General features: G+C 32.6%; 1 protein-coding gene across 3 annotated transcripts in view; it reads left to right on the forward strand.

The window, feature by feature from the left end:
- The first annotated feature begins 13,834 nt into the window (after window positions 1-13,834).
- Window positions 13,835-18,292, forward strand: part of LOC124357729 (centrosomal protein of 164 kDa-like) — a 67,854-nt gene continuing 63,396 nt past the window's right edge. For 2 of the 3 annotated variants that reach the window (XM_046809738.1, XM_046809740.1), the window contains exon 1: window positions 13,835-14,225. In XM_046809738.1, coding sequence (XP_046665694.1) covers window positions 14,156-14,225 — 70 coding nt within the window. In that variant the 5' untranslated portion in view covers window positions 13,835-14,155. The remainder of the gene's footprint in view (window positions 14,226-18,292) is intronic. The other variant, XM_046809739.1, reaches the window with a different exon arrangement.

Genomic DNA, 18,292 nt, shown 5'->3' on the forward strand with positions numbered 1-18,292 from the left:
TTATAACATCAATAAAAAGGTCCAGTCTAACATCAAATAGTCTTTAATTGTCTAAATAATTCTGAACAATTTTCTACTTTTAAGTAGAGGTTTCATCCAAAAACGGCCTATTGCAACTGTCCACATGGTAGCACTACGGGAAACATATCTACATGACTTCACCGAACGCAACCCCAAGAGCCCAAAATCACCAAAGTTTAAACTCGTATCATGTATTTAAATAAAATTTATAACTCTGGTTTTTATGGACCTAGAGAAAATGTAAACAGTGGTTTAGAATGCATATATAATTTATTAAACGCTTAGTTAAAAATGCTTTTGTATCGAGCGGTTTTAAAGACTTATTTACACGTAAATCACAACTTCGTTATTAACAAACCAAGAGAAATGTTTTTATTTACAAATGTAGTTTAAATCCTGAATTTCTAAAGTATAAATAATATTTTTTTCAACTGCCTCAAAACTAGATACTTCTACGCACTGAGTCAGAAGGACTACTTTTATATTATAATTACTCAGCCAATTAAAATGTAGAAGATTAGTTGAAAGGAATTTTCGAAACGCAATTCTCTGGCCGATTTGTTTTATTAGTTGGAGCCTTAGCTGAGTTTGACTTGTGCCCCAATCAACGAAATATGTACCAACAAAAATCAACTTCGATTAAAAAGCGTATACTTTCGGCTCTATGAATTTTTATTTCTGTCTCTGATTTTTCAAGTACCATAGATAGTTGTTTTTTTTGTCCCAATAAATAAAATATATAACTTAGTATAACTGAAAAGTTACTGCGGTCCAAAGAGTCATATACAACCGATTAAATTCATTTCCGCTCTAATGTATTTACGGTTCCACAGTCGAGTTTATGTTGTTGCAGTGACCAAGCACGTAAACACATGGGTTGGGTTTTGTAATCCAATTTTTAATAGCGTTTATGTGCGGTTTCTGCGATGTTTCTGGTGCTATAAGTAATATTGATTTTACCCCGAACAAGAAAGTATGTGCATACGTAAGCTTTAAAAAAACTACTTTAGTCAAAATGCATCTACTACAGTCGCTTTTATTCTGCATCCGATATAAGGAAAAGAGCGTGACATTCCCAATGCTTTTTCTTTTTACTGCAGTAAAATTGTTAAGAGAGACAACCAGTTTCGATATGTTGCAAAACATTCACAACTATGTTCATCAAGACGGGGTTTAGAACACCGTTTAAAAAAAATTTTCAGTACATTAGATGGTTTATTCGTCACTGGTGCAATATAAAATAATAATAAGATAGTAACTTTGTCTTTGCAATCTGTATATCACTACTGATTAAACACTGTATAATCCTAATAATATTATTTAGTAATACATCCTATAAAAGAGGTAGGGAATTAATAGTTTGATTACACTTAGATTACTTTTAGCTTATCCTCTCCTATTATAGGCTATACTTTATTAAAAGAGTATGTGGAGCTTATTCATTTAAAATTGAAATTGAAATACTATGCCATTGTTGTTTTTTTTTTTTTTTAATTTATGATTGTAAGTATAATGTAATTGTTGTAACTAATAAGTAATTCTAACTTAAAAATTATTCAAATCATTTGTTATGAAGCAGATTAATCTTGAAACTAAGTTTACTGCTTGTATTGTAAGGAACAGAATTTAGTTTTAATAGTGGATCATTGACAGCTAGGAAACCTTGAATAATATTATGTTCTTTAAAACCGAAATATATAGGTATATAAAAGAGTTCACTATTCACATTGGTTAGCCAACGAGTAGTTTCAGTTGGAAGTATAATAGGCAGAATATTTCTTAATCATTTACTTATTATTATTCTAAAATTATTAGAATAAATGTTCTATGAGTTTCTTAAAGAATAAGAAATCTCATAAACTAAGATGCCTATCTAGCAATAATAAGGGCCTTCAGTGCTATTCTAGACAGGATTACATACAGTGAGTACAAAACGTATGAAGTATATGAACAATCTTAATAGTGAAATAATTACCTGTTATTTTAAATATGGTTTTGCCGGTTAAACAAGGCACTTTCAGTTTTCCCCGTTTGGAGTTTAGTCGGTCACCGTGAATCCACGATCTTCAGTATAGGTTTAATATTTCAGATACAAATAGTTTCAAAGGGCATATCAATTTAAGTTTTTTTTTCTCTGATTTATATTCTGAAAACAGCTGTTTGATATCTCGATCGGTTTATACTTTTATGAAATAAATATTGTATTGGTTTCTACTAACATGAAGAAGCAATGCGTGGCGTAACAACTCAACTCTGGATAACAAAAACATTTTAATTTGCATATTTCTTAATAACTTAATTGGGCTGAGATAGCAAAAAATGAATTTCATGATTGAACATGTAATAAAAACAACGTTAAAATGATGTGTCAAATGTCCTATTCGTATTTGAAATATTAAACCTAAATCCAAAGTGGCAGATTCAACATGGCCGCCAAGCCCTACAACCGGCAAAACTAAAAGTAGGTAACTTTTATTTTATGTACACTTACTAAATATAAACTAGCGGACAATTCTAATATACCATGAAGATATTTCATATTTTATGGATACTTTATAGTCCTAGTTACAAAACGCCACCGACTTTGGAGAGCCAGACCTAGTAGCATCCGCCACAGTCAATGTTGTTAGTAAAAACAATGCACCTCAAACGAATTACTACGCAAACAAAATTACTTTAATAACAATTAGGTCGTTTTTCGTATTTGTGTAAATATTGTCTCAATTCGGGATATTTTTGCACTTGAAAATACATACATTAGACTACAGGATACAAATATTGAAATTCTATTAGCCCTTCTTTTACTATGGATATTTTAGCTTTTTAACATGTGACAACATGACCGACTAAGCTGGTTTAGTGGTTAAAGTAAACCTTAGTTTTACTGAACAAGATAGGTTTACGTTGTATCCTAACAATTTTTATTGAACCAACACTGCCTATGCCTGCTGTGATTTAGAGGAAAGCTTTTTATAACGTATTTACACGCAGGGCCGTATTCAGCTTTGGCGGCCCCCGGACAAGATATTCAGCCGGGTCCCGTCATGTTCCGACTCCGCCCCGCCCGTCTACACGGTCCCTTCAAATAGATCCCTGGAGGCCCGGGCCCCGGTAAATTGGTCTGAAAAACAACTCTAAGTACGGGCCTGGCTACACGCTCAGTTCACTTTTAGTGCTGGACAACATAAATGAATCTGTTTTAGTCACACTTTATATTTTATGTAATAGTGAATGTCACAGTAGGCCTAAAAGCAAAATATATAATATATTCTGTTATTTAATAAAAGAAAACTCACAATTCTCCAATAATCCTATTTTTTCACTCGAGGCCTTTCGACATCAAAAGTGCCATCGTCAGGTGTGAATCAACAATTTGTAATAGTATAAATGATGATGACATCTTTGATGTCGGAAGGCCTCGAGTGAAGAAATAAGATTATTGGAGAATTGTGAGTTTTCTTTTATCAAATAATAGAAAACAGTTTTTCCAAAAGAAGAGCTCCTCTTTCAATATGTGTCTACGGTACCAATATAGTAAACGTCAGTGATGCATTCCCAATTAATCATTGTCTTTGAAACGTAATAAAAAATTATAACAATGATTGGTCCTTCAATTAAACCCGCATGTGGAGGCCGTTGAATTAATTTTGTACGCATTTACTGTAGAAATATTTAACACCGAATTGATTTCTAGTTCATGAAAATGCTCCATACCAAATATTTAGAAGAATGAAATAGTCTGCTTAAGCTACAACAATGAACGACTAAAAGTAGACACACGCCGCACACTGGTATTACTTCTAACGAGCGATGGATGCATGTGTTGAGTGACAATCTACTCGTATTGTGAAATTCTCGGAAGCCAAAGTTTTACTGAGAGAATATCACAACGCAGACTTTGTTAGTCTGTGAAGGCGGCACAAGAAAGTTAAGCGGTAGAACGGAGTATAGAAGGGCCGGCCGCGGCGACTTTGTGCCTCCGACTTCCTTGTAAGGGTTGCAGGTACAGGACGGGTAATACGTCAGTGCAGGCGGGGGATGCAGTAAATCAGCAAAACGGGAAACCCACTATCCAGGTGTACTAGTGGAAAGCTTCTTGAGTTGATTATTGCTTGGCGAAATATCCAGCGTATAACTGTCAACAGAAATACATGTAGTTGCTATGTATGAGTATACTGCCGATCGTTAACATCGTGTTTAACTTAATCAATAGTAATTTTTTATAATATTTTGAGGTCGAACGTTAGCAAAGCCTATTATAACTCAGGGACTGGCAAAATGTCTCTTCTGTCGGTTCTCAGGTTCGTAGGATATCTAGAAAACGAGAATTATAATTAACTGAACTTCAAACATTTTTGAAATATTTATGACTTTAGCGCTTAGTCTGGATTCCACCTGCCATAGTATGTTCTATAGACAGCCAGCCATGTCACTGTCACGATGTTCACTATCACATTGTTTACTATTACATTACACTACATATTTTATAACTAGAGTTGATATAGTTTGGCGCTATAAATTAAATATTGCACCGTAATAGAATTTCCAAAGCTGTTTGGTGCCAAAGATAAAATACCTTTGAACAAAAAATGTTTTAATTCAACATAAAAATCAACCCACCATTTGAGCATAGACGCCGCTATTATGAACAAAAATACTCCATTTTATTTGTTTTACGTTCAATTAAATACATTTATTTTGTATTAACAACAGTATGTTGCTTTAATCATTCTCTATCAAGGAGACTGGTAGCGGACAAGGCCATCCGTAATATTAGACACTGAAGAAGATCCCTGACGGAGCTGGGTCCCGGCAACCTCTCTCACACGCTAATCGTCTTACTTTAGACATCTACGTTAGTTAGTGTTAGTTTATACAAGGTTATGTCTAGTTCTCTAATTGCCATTACAGAGCCTTTAATGTGGGTAAGCCAACTTCACAGCGTGTAAGCACCACGCATATGTAATAATTATTATACCGGGTGAGTTTTTTAAAGTGATCCAATAGCTAACTTTTTAATTACACAACTTAGCACCACACTTTAAATTTGGAACTTGCTCAATTTTAAGTTTCACTCAGGAATACAATTTCAAATTTTTTGAAGAAGGCCGCCATTTTCCAATATGGTGGCCAACTTTAAAATCTTTTATGGAACACCCTGTATTTTATGTTATTTTTAGATTTTACTCTACAAAATAAGACATTTTTGCTTTTGAGAGTGTTTCAATATCTCTAATGGTTCAGGAGCTACGTGGACTGGAAGTTTTCGGACTGATGATGAAAAGGTTAGGTTAGGTTCTTGTTAGTTTGTATTAGTTTATAGGACAAAATCACTAAATCACTAGCGGCATCTCCAAAATACGACAAAAACTAGTAGAATAATTTCTTATGGATTGTTTTTAACTATTTTTGCGTTTATTGGCATTCATATGTGAAATGTAAATACACGGAGAGTTATATATGCAAGGAAGATACATCTAGTTATTAATTCATCTATAGTTAAAATCAGTAAAAAGGAATTGTAACCAAGATTCGTGATTGGTGGTGGAAGATTCGTTATAATCTCTATTCCAGAGATATATGGGTTAGCAAACTTAAGACGGAAGTAGATGCCCTACATAAAGAACAGTGTCTACCCATATCTGATACTTTGAAACACTGGGATTTCCAGAATGGTTATTCTAGGGTTTGAAAGCATATTCTAACTAGAACATCGGATGTTTTATTGAGTGTGAGAGGCATTACGAGCCGTTGAGCACATCCAACATGAATTTTGCTGGTTTATCTCCCTAGGGATGCTCTTTCTAAGAAATTTGCTATCACAAAGACGATGATCTTATCCATGGTTGTCGGCCGCTTCTCATTTAGAAATACTAACTTGCTTCCAATTATACGTAAGTGAATTTATACTTGTAAGTTTACATAAATGTATGTTTTAGGGGAAATAAATGAATTATTTTATGACTTTTCTTGAATTAAATACGCATCATTTAGAAGCGTAGAGGCTTAATTAGAAATCTCTCTGTTTTGGTTTGAGTAAAAAAACTGTAATATTTCATCTTTTGTCATGATTACGCCATAATGCAACATGCGAGCAGCACAGTGGCGGGCCGGGCCTAATGAGTATAAATCCAAATCGGTATTCACATCCAGTACATACAGTATCATACAGTATTTTGTTTATCTCAAAGTAATAGCTAATAACCGATTACGTAAGGGTTTACAAGCAAATTTATTACGGTTTTAATTGTTAACTTAGAACTGCCTTTATGAGGGAAATCGCTTTACAACCGCCTTTATCAAATTAATAGAAGAAAAACTACACGTGAGAAAATCTTATATACCATGTGTTCGTAGAGATGGATAAATCCATTTGTAAACGAAATATATCCCAGAATTAAGGAAATATTTGTCAAATGAAATACCACAGTAAAAGAAATCAACTCAGTTTATTTAATCCTAAAATTACGAGAGAAGCCAAGATTAAAAGACACCTTTTGGAAATACTTGTTTGATAATGTTTCGATTACACAGGTTACACCTAACAGATTTAATAAGTAATATTTAGAGTATAGTATTAAACTGCTACTGTTGTACAAGAATGTAGACTCTCGAGTCTTTACGTAGAATGCCAATAAACCTGTAGCTGATACATACTGCGATTCTACAAGAGTTAATATAAAATATAAGTTGAGTAAACCTTTAAAGCGTGTTAATTGGTTTTGAAGGGGAAATAAAAAATTACTTCTGTATTTAGTTAAAAGAACTGAAAACAATTAAATTTGTCATTTTATTACATCCGCTTTGTTGTTGCTTTCGTTTCTGTGATTATTTAATTATTTAAATAATTAAAGCAAACCTACAATCCCCAACACAGAATATTTGACTAGAAGACGACCGAAGAAATGAAGGTTTGTTCTCTTCTGTCAAAGAAAGGACGAGTCTTGTATCGAGTGCCGAAGGTTCATTGTCCGATTCCGGGAAATTTGCGGGGTGAAATCTGCCTAATACCAGCGGTGAGTGTTAGAAAGATTAAAGTGACAAACTAATAATTGGATGGTTGTAAATATCTCAAGTTGACTTCGGTGTGGCGCTGCTGACTGTCCGCCACGATGACGGGGGCTTGGCAGGTACAACCCTTTAAAGCCCTTGTTAGCTACGGTAATTTGCCGCTTGGTTGGCTCCGTTATGTTTTCTATTATTACACACTGAACAGATTATGTCTCCTGACTCTTAGCAATTATTTTCCTTTACAAATGTAACCTCATGTTTCTTACGAGAAGCATATGAAATCAATAACAGAACATGTATAGCTGATTAGTATTTTGCCAATCAGTAATCGTAAAAAAATAAGCTATTTTGTTGGTGAATTCTCAATTTTCGTCAGAATGTATAAAAAATGCAGTTAAAGTTGGAATAAATAGTGCCAAAAAGGTCGTTTTGAATGTCCGGAAGTCCGTTGAAAGTTACAAGGCCTAGATTAGCTGTGAGTTCAAGTGTTATACAACAGCACAACTAAAAACATTCTTCAGCTGTTGCAAACTTTGTGTCTTGCGCTGATTGCAACTCTTATCCCGCTTTACTGTTATGCGTGTAGGCTTTTTTATATGCCCCTTACTGTCACATCGGGTTACAGATGTAAAAGATTTATTTTAGGGAGTACTAACTAGCTTTAATATTAAACAATTTAAAAACATTTGTACGGCGATTACTTGTACCTTAAACTGTTATACAAATCTGTTATCTGTCGAGAGCCACTGTAGATGTACCTTTTGTGGATTTGAATTTCATCTAAGTGTAAGGCTCTGCCTCACAGCCTTCCAAAGATCCAATGTTACAGTTTCCTTTTCTAACAACCGCCGAGCGTCATTGTTCCCCAGACGTATGTGAAGCTGACATACCCAACCTATAATGTTAGCATAGTTTTCATCTAAATCGTTAGTTCTTAATTGTTCTGATGATAAATTCATTAGTTCAGTGATAGTATTAATTGTAAAACAATTATTGAATGTGAGAAGGTCCTCACATGATAATCTGCACCCACAGTCACAAATAGACAGTCAGTAATAACTATAAATAACAAGTCTAATGAGTACAAATCCAAATCAATATTCACATCCAATATGCTGGGTATGATACAGTATTTTAAAAATATCAAAATAATAACTAATAACCGATTTCGTAAGATTTTGAAAAAAAAATCATTACGCCTTTAAATTTAACTTATAACTCACAGTTTTTGTTATGTCGTTCTTCAGGAGGTAAATGCTGTATAGGAATTTGTTTACTGCCATTACTTTTGGAATAATGATGAGTTAAAAGAGGGATAAGCTTATATAGTAAAAAAGTGTTTTCTCCATAGTTTTGGTTATCACAATCCACAATAAGTCAAAATATTTTTCATTTACTTGAATAAATGAGTGAAATAATACCCAAACAGTGAAATACTATTTCCGAAATAATATAGGTATATATTCTGATGTGTAGGCGTTTGAAGTAAGATGTTTGAGAAAGGTCACCGGGACCCGGCTACGTCAGAGATATTCTTTAGAAAAATAAACTATAAAGTTGTTAAATTATGTTTGCTTATTTAAAAACGGCTTATTACTACAGAACATATGTTGCTCAGACAGTTATTCTCAACCCAATAAACGTTTAATATCAACTGATTGGTTATAACACCCAAACACAAACTTATCAGCTTATTTATTTATGACGGCTTACACTATTATTATTTCTGAAAAAATGACAACAGATTTTGTACATTACAATGTCTTACTTTACAGTTGTTTATCACAAGGACGTAGCCAGCCAGCGAGGGGTACAAGGAGTCCTGCCCCCCCTGTAAATTTTTTATTGTTTCCAATTACTTTCTTAGTAAACTATTATTAGTATTTAAATAATTCAGTATTATTTACATGTACTGCTGATAAAGATCGTTCTTAACAAATAAACAGGTCAAGAACTCTTTAACGAACAAAATGGGGCTTTACTCCCTGTCAACTACGGGAAAATATCAGTTGTCTGGACCTCCCCCCGCTAAATGATTCCTGGCTACGTTCTTGTTTATCATGTATTAGAGTTCTTTCATTACACTGCTCCGAATATATCTGGAGTATTTCCCAGCTATTTTTAATGTTCAGGAAACAGCCTTTTTCCCAAATACAAGAGAAAATATATGGTCTAGACTGGGAAATATTTCTTGTGTGCCTGTTTATTTTTAACTACACCATGACTGTTTAATGGTGATTAATTTTAGTACAAATTAATCAGAGTTTGAGTCTCTTCCATTTGCCATAGTAATTAGAATTAAAACTTCCTAAAATCCTATATCTGTTATTTTTATAACAGAATAGGAAAAATTGGGAACTATAGCTCATGCAAGGGAAGAACCCTTGTACTAAGTAAAATGTTGTAGAAGTGCTTATCTACATGTATTGTATTGAAATTAAATTGATATAAATTATAAATCTCTTACTTCTCACTTATGCTGGGTACATGACATCAAAAGAACGGCAATCATCAAGGTTAATAATGTAAAATAAAAATAAACCTTGTTGTAAAAATTAATTTAAGTTTGTATATTAAAAAGGGACGAGTATTGTGAAACCTCTGAGCCGATGTACTGCACTCCCTTCCTGCTTCTTTTGGGGATTCATTCATCATCTGTAAATTAGCCAAGAACTTCCTTCATTTATAATTCTAAGAATTGTGCTGCAGGGTGTTCATTGTGCAGACAGGATGTATTTCCGGCGCGTCAGGAATTCTCCTCTCAAAATATTAGCCAAAATTAAATGCGCATCCTGTTACATACTTTTTGGAACGATATAAAAATAAGTTAGTTTACTTTGGTTATTTATGTTAGCAGCAAAAACAATTTGACGAACAATTAGAAATCTATAACATTTGAATAGGATGACCTGGTCAAATACTTGAAAGTAGAAACAATAGTTATCAAACCTAAATTAAATTGAACAATATTCATTCGGTTGAGAAATAATTAGTAATGCGTATATATTCCCTTTATAGACAATTAATGAGGCAAGTTTTGTGTTCCAGAAGCAATGTTTTATAATAACTGAACTCTGTATGATTCAAAGATATGAATGTTAAATGTATTTAATAATTGTTTAATGTATTGAGTTATCAAACAATGGTGTTTGTTTACCACTGAGTTCAGAATAAAAACATTTTTGCATGACATAATTTTCATTTTAAAAATTAAATCTAAATCGGAAATGGCTGCTGAAGCTCAAAACTTTGTAGCGTGATATACAAGTTAGTAACTTTTATTTTATGAAAATATGTAATATATTAGAATTAATAAGCTAGTAATGTATTACAAAAATTATTTTATACATACATTCCATACTTCATAGACAGACTGTATTTTGCAGGAGCGTTGTTGTATGGGGGGAAATTTGTGGTTCAAAAATGTACAATATTTGGTTCAAAAATGTGTTGTAGTTTATTTTTGGACAATTGTATAGTTCTTTCTTTATACGAGGTAAGATCTGTGAGTCGACTAAATAATAATAAAAAAAACACACTTATCTCTGGTTGGTACAACAATTTAATGTCCGGGACATAAAGAAGTAGAGTACAAACTTCTTATATAGATGTTTAATTATTCGTATAGATTGAATTACAGTAGCTCTATGCAGCTGTTTATTAGATATAAAATATTACTCATTATAATAAAAAAAGGCATTTAATATTAGCTTACGCGGTCATGATGCATGATGCATGATACGTGACAGTTGGGTGTTATTATTGAGGCAGTGCTTTCGGTGCATATCGGTTATATGAGTAATAACCAGTATAACAGAGTATCAAGGATCCGTAGTGTATATATATATATATATATATATATATATATATATATATATATTTAATATATAATTATATATATATATATATATATATATATATATATATATATATATAATTTATTTATATATATATATAATTTCAATAAACATTGAATCGCAAAAAGTACTTGCTCCGCCGGGAGTCGAACCCGGATCTCCCACTTGCCGGGTGAATGTGCTACCATTACACCACAGAGTGCTCACTTTTTTCGATTCAATTATTTTGTATTTGGCCGTATCTGTCACATATGCGTTTAAATAAGCAAACTAACATAGGATCGGAAGACCAAATACCTGTCAAACGACTTTTATTTACATTAAATTGTATAAATGGCAATAGCCTTATTTAATTTCAATAAACATTGAATCGCAAAAAGTTCATATACATATAGACGATATCAATCAGGAGATAACTCTCGTGAACTCTTACATTCAGGAGCTAGCCACCATTCATAACTTTCGATTCCTGGACTGGATAAGATGGACCGGAAGATGTTCATCAGGCACGGTATACTGGCTGACTTGATAGAACGGAGTCGCGCCAAAATGCACGGGTTTGCCTCACGCGTCATGCTCACCTGGATCATAGGGTGAATCGCCTTCACCACCGTCTGTACAGTTTTCCTGTAACCCTGTTTCACGAGACTTATGCGAATGCAGTAAAATTACATCTCTGGAAGTGGATACTAAAATAAAAAAAATGAGATTGTCTATCAAGTTGCAGTTGTAACATAGATATATCTGATCCAGATGTAAACTCTTAAAAATTTAAATGAAAATAAATAAAAATCCGTTGCAAAATTAAAAATTCAAATATCCCAGAAAAAGTTATTTCTGGGATATATAAAAAAAACCCAGACGAGAAAAATGTGGCAAATAGTTTACAGAAGTCCCCTGAGCCGGATACGGTCTCGTATCCAACGATAGACGTGAAGTGTCAGCTGAAGTCTCCTGTCTTGAAGATGAATGAATGAATGCATTCGGGTTCTGTAGAAACATAGCTGGAATATGTAAGACGTATTGGGAGTAACGCTGTCTAGTGAGGGTTTTACGTTTCACTCTGACAAGGGAAAACTCTATGTAGATGTTATGATTCAGGCTCCCTTTAGACGCTTTATGGAGACATTTATTAAGAATAACCAGGATATTTAGGCCATTTTAAAACCAGCAAGGACATGTCTTAGATCTACTTTCTTTCATTGAAGTATGAAGCAGGACAGATTGCCTAATCCGTTTAAAGAGTTCCTCAAACATCTCATTGACATCAATAGTCGGATGATACAAACGGTCCACCTCAGTCAGTCCATTATAGACATCCTGTAATCGATTCCTTCCAAAGTCTGGTGCCCTAAAAAGAATAGGATTGTTGAGGCTCAAAGCAATAGATACATTTGTTGTCAATGCTGAATAATGGACATCTGCAGGCAGCAGTGGAGATTGGTTCTCCTCCACAACTACAATCGTTTGAGGAGAAGAAGAGATCTAAAAGCAGTCCTCGAGGTAGATAACGTTGTATTAAGATAAGTTAAGATGGCCAGTTGACTTATTGAAGTAGCGGCTAGAGTATGGCAGACTGGATACTTAAATCTGCAATCAGTTTTAGAAATATTATAGTCGCCCATTATCATTACAGAAATCAGCAGGCTGGGAAATTACAACCTCTTAAACAGAATTTACGAGTCCTGAACAAAACAGCCGCAGAAGTCCCAAGAGAAACATAAGCACAGCCAATCAAGATACATTCGTTGTAAGGCATGTCTAAGAATGTAAATATAAAATCTACTGAATGCAGGCCAAATACAGGAAGTTATCACCCTATCAATAGGTAGCAGGACGCCCCACCACTCGTTTTTTACACTTGTTTAGGATCTATTGCAACAGTAGATGATGTCGTTAGAAAAATCAAGTTCAGAACCAAGAACATCTTGCGAAAGATTTGTTTCAGTAAATAATATAACGTAATGAACACAACAAACCATAGCAAGCTTAAAATCTTTCAACTTAATCCTCAGGCCATTCACATTCTGGTAATGCATATAAAGATCGTAATACCAGTAGGATTTTTTGCTTTTGTACATTTTTGACATGCTCATTGACATATTTGATGGTTAGGTCTTCCCTTGTCTTGTTCATTTTTTCCAATTCTTCCCTAAGCTCATTAGATATTGCCGCTCTGAAGACTTTTATCACTACTTTTAGTCATTTTAGAGAGTTGAGAGTTATTATTAGACGCCTTAAAAGTCTAAGCCTTAGGAAGCGTATTGCTCATTCGTTTGGTTTGCATATCAGCTTGATTGAAGGTGGATTGTTAATTGACACTTTCCCAATGAGAAAAAATGTCAAACAGTCTCCCAGCCTAATATCACCTGAAGCCAAAATAGCTCTTATTATTTCTTTACTGTGGGATTTCTGGGCATCTCTGCTAACACCAGAGCCTTCCGCAACGTTAAAACCGTCACGTCGTATAGAACTACGTGAGCGATAGGTTATATAAATTAAAAAGTATAAACATTTAAAAAGCCATTCTTCCTATATTTGGACTATAACTTTTTTCGTATTTGGACGACCAATCTTCCTGTATATATGACGAAAAAATCACACATAAGTATGCATTTGTCTATCTTGAAATCTGTTTGTATAATCCATTTCACTTCAGTAAGTTAATACATTTAACATTTTCCGAATGTTAACATTTAACACTTTAATTGACACTTTTTATTTAGTTTGAAAATTAATATAATGAGAAATTAGAAACTTTTTTAATTATGGGGAGGGCATTTATAATGAAAACTGCAAAATTATTAAATAATAAATTACCATAATATCGCTTACTTAACATTTTAACGGTTTGAAACATTGGGGACGACTTTTTACGATAAAATTACAACAAAAAAAACACATGTCCAGTACAAGGTGATGTTTTTTTTTCAGAAACATGAGCATTCGTTGATTGGCATTTAGATGCACCGTGCATCCGTACTTAGTTGTTCGTTTTATCAAAGCTTCCTTCCTTCAATTTAATTTTCATTCATTCATTTTTTGACGGATGGGATGGAAACAAGGAAAGTGGTTTAAACAGAAGAATTGATAATTTGAATGATCAATCAATGCCTCGGACATTTTTGGTGTAGTGCTAATTCAAATGTGAATGAAAAATGATCAGGTTTGAATATTTTTGTTTAGACCCAAGTCCTGGAAATGTCAAACTGAGTGTAATCACAGTTTTAAAATATAAGAACTACAATGAGGATTAGGCCTTCATAATGACTTGTTCTGCTAAAGCGATCATTTGTGACGAGATTTTTGATGAAAACAGTTTACCTTCAGAGCAAGGTAATAGCATTTTAACTGCCATTATTAATTTATTTTATTCTATGACATTAAACATTAGGTATTTACTTAGTGCATGAAGTAATATATAAAATAGCCTTATTATTCAAATTTAAAGCAGATTTTTGTAACTGAATGAACCCAGATATTTTATATTGTAATTATAGTCCTAAATTTTTGTAACAAGTTACTTATTTTATTATGGACAAGTTGCTAATAAATCAGGTTAGATCCATACTTGGGTACAGTATGGCAAGTGGCCACAATCACAAGTCAATCATCGATATTCATGATTATCCAAACTACTGAAACCAAAATGTTGAACTGAATTACGTTATAGGTTTTTCTAATTACAGTTTAGTTCAACTGTTTTTATAAATATAAAAAAATAATAATTTAATAATAGTAAAAATGTCTAGGCTAGGCTACTTGTTTTTATAAAATGTATCAAACAAAACAGTGTATCATTTAGTTACTTTTTACTTGTTGCAAAGAAACTCTCTGACAGCTTGTGAGCAAAAGGTAGAGTACGATAAGCGGATGTTGACAAGCAATATTACTTAATTATAACTATCAATATAATGAACCGATACTGGTTTTTGAGCAATAACTAACTTGTATCAATTTAAAACACTTTCATTTAATAAACGTATTGTCTTTTATAGACAATAACACAATTGAAAGCTCGTGGAGGACCGTGAAACGAAGTGTAAAAAGTGGCAGACCTACTTGCAGATCATTTATGCGAGTATTTTTACAAAAGAGAAGTACGGTTTTCTATAATGCTTTCAACAATTTCTTGAAAGCGTTTAATCATTGCTACCGAGGAGAAAACTAAATAGTTACGTATATTTTGTATTTTCTGTTATAAATTTTTGTATTTTGTTATTATTTACGTGAGTTTTTCCTATTTCTAATTGTTTATTTGATCGTTATTGCTCTTTTATTATTTATGAGATTGTCACTATGTGTATTATATTAATTATTTTATATTCAAATATGATTGTGATTATGGCTATAGAAATGTTGATATGATTGATATACTCGTATTGATATATGAATATACTGTACCTTGAACAAATAACACATGTACATCCCCATTATGGCCTACCTGTGCTAAAACTCAAATTGCATATAAATTATTTTACTTCGTTTGAATGAATTTGTGAACGTGTTCTGTTAGTTTTTATATATTTACTTCACCTTAATAATTTGAAGTGAGTATATTACAATGTATGATAGGCTACAGGTTTACTTATCAAATATTCTAAGTCAAGAAGCAGGAATGTTAACAAAATTTAGTAGGTTATATTTGTTGCAGGTCCATTAGCTTTTAAAATCCATAAGAAAAGCATCATTATAGTCTTGTTATAGTAAAATAACATTAATAATAATTAACTTAGTATTGTCAATCAAGGGTAGAAGTTTATGCACTATTGTGGGTGAGCGTGAGAGCAGGATGATTCAAGGCTTACAGACAGAAAAGGGTAAACTCATTGGCACTTCAGTTCTGCTCTTGTATAGATTTAATTCAAAATGGCAAAAATGCGGATTTGTTAAGTGTTGTATTTTACATACAATTATTTTGTAACCAAATTTAAAAATTGAGGTGTTTATTACTATGAATCAGGTTAAATACAACTTGCATTGATTTTTTATAAGGTAAACTATTTGGCAACTAAGTTATGTTATATGAAACGAAAATAAAAAATTAAATGAAAATAAAAAAGTCTCTAGTAGCTCATGCGCGTTGTTACATTGAAATTAATATTTTTAAATAAAATTAAAAATTTAATACTGAGATATGATAGTGAGACTGCATTTTGAATAATACTAAAATATATTTTAATTTCTGAAAAAAAAAAAATAGTTTTGACTGTTATAGCTTAGCCCTCTCCAGTTTGCCAGATTATACTTCCTTAATTAATAGGCAGTTTAAAGTAGTATAAAAAGGCCTAAATTAATCCTTTGTGCTTGGAAGCTCTTCTAAAAAATGTCCTCTCTGAACTTTCATGTACACATCTGTTTTTCATCATTTATGCAAATTTAACCACTTTGTGTTGTTGCATACAGTTCTATTTTTGTAATACAATCCATGTTTTCTAAAAATATTAAAAATTTACTTATAACCTACCTACAATATAAATATAATTACATGTTTCATTCATAAATAATCAATATAGGGATATATGTAATATCATAGGAGGGGACGTTTCAAAACATCCAGGTTCAAAACATAGTTTCTATTTAATTTAATTATGGTATTTTCATTATTTCAAATTGTATAGTTTTAAAACATCCAGGTTTAAATTTATAATGCTGTAAAAAGAGTGAATTTCATAATGTAAAGATTCAAAATAATAGTTTATATTTTTAAACGGCCCGTTCCATAACGTCTAGTCTATTCCAGGTTTGCTCCTGCTCGGTCCAGTTATAATGAGTAAAAGTCTTTGACAGTAGCCAGTTAATAATAATAACTAGTTTTAATTTTTAAGAAGTATCATTCGTTCTAAACTTGTTGAAGTTGCCTCAAGCATAGGCCTATTGCAGGCGTTTCACTCAACAGAAGTTATAGCCATGTTCGACAAAGGATTTAAACTGAAAAAGTTTATTTTAAAAAAATTAAAAAAATGTATGATATTATATGAAAAATTCTGCAAAAGGTGTAATAAATACCCAGCAATCCTATACAACCAAACTAATCAAAATTTAAAAATCTATTAACTCTTGAATATACAATCAAAAATGTAATTAAATTTTAATATAAGTAAAGTTGTCTTATTTAATTGAATTTATGTTAACTTAAAACAATATTATAAGTTCAATAACCTCATTATTAATTTCTCTACCACTATGGAAGACTTCTGAACCAATAAATATCTCCAATATTTTAACCTTAGTTAATGTTTCTATTTAGAAGATTCATTTTAAGAAGTACAAATACAAGTTTAAACTATATTCACGTCTATTTAACGTCTATTCACGTTTGCTCATTTTAGAGCTTAGAAAGAAGTGAAAATGATGACATATTTCTCCTTCCATATATCCATAATCCCTTGCCATAGCACAAAAATGATTTGAACTTATTTCTAGAGTTAGTGTAAATTAATTTTCTATCCCACAATGTTTGCACTAGACTCAGTTTTCGGGACATATCGCAAACACTTTTACAGCATACAATTTTACCCTTCTACAAAAATCCTACACTAAGTAGTGCAACGTTTTACTATGAATACACAGGGTCATCCAAGTCAGTGGCCACCCCTAACATTTCTATATGGTTTGACAAGTAAAATTAAAAAATTGGAGCCGCTAAATAGCATAAAGTAGGGTTTTAAGCTATTTACAAAGGAATTTACATTAAACTTGGTTTGTGGGAGGTTTTCAGATTAAGAAATGCGTACCTGATAACTGTTTTATTAAAAATTATCCACTCATTTCCAAGATGGCGGCATCAAATAAAGAAAAAAAGGGGTTTTCCGGCCCCCACTCATTCTTCAGTGAATTTGAATAAAAGTTTTCAGCTTGAGAAACACAAAATTTGAAATCTGTTTTCAAGAAAACCTACATGTTTCCAAGGTGGTAGTGTCAAAACAGTGGTAAATGAGTCCCACCCATGCCTCCCCATCTGCCCAACCAGTGAGGATGTTTGAAGAAAAATACGTCTTTTGTAAACAAAAAACAAAGAATAACATGTGAAGAGGAACACAGTTCCACAAAAATAAAATGGTTGCGTTCCAACGGTGGCGATACCATAAAACTTTTAATAAATGCAATTGTCAAAACCTTCTGCAATAAAAATTTATTTCTTAAATCCGTTGTAACAGTCAATTCACATTGTAACCTATAATGTTCAAAAGCCCGAGAGTTTTAAAATTTTTTGGTGGTCTTTGGATTTCTCTTTGTCTGTACCAAACATTATTTTGATATTGTTTCCAACAGTTGATGTTGTTCCAATCGAAACATGCACATTGAGTGACTCACTTGTGCACCTGATGAGAGAATGAGAATACCTCTTCACCTACATTACACTATATTTTGTAGTCTAGGAGTCTCTGATGTCGAAGCGT

The sequence above is a fragment of the Homalodisca vitripennis genome, chromosome 3 (assembly GCF_021130785.1).
Source record: "Homalodisca vitripennis isolate AUS2020 chromosome 3, UT_GWSS_2.1, whole genome shotgun sequence".
NCBI classification, from domain to species: Eukaryota; Metazoa; Arthropoda; class Insecta; order Hemiptera; family Cicadellidae; genus Homalodisca; species Homalodisca vitripennis.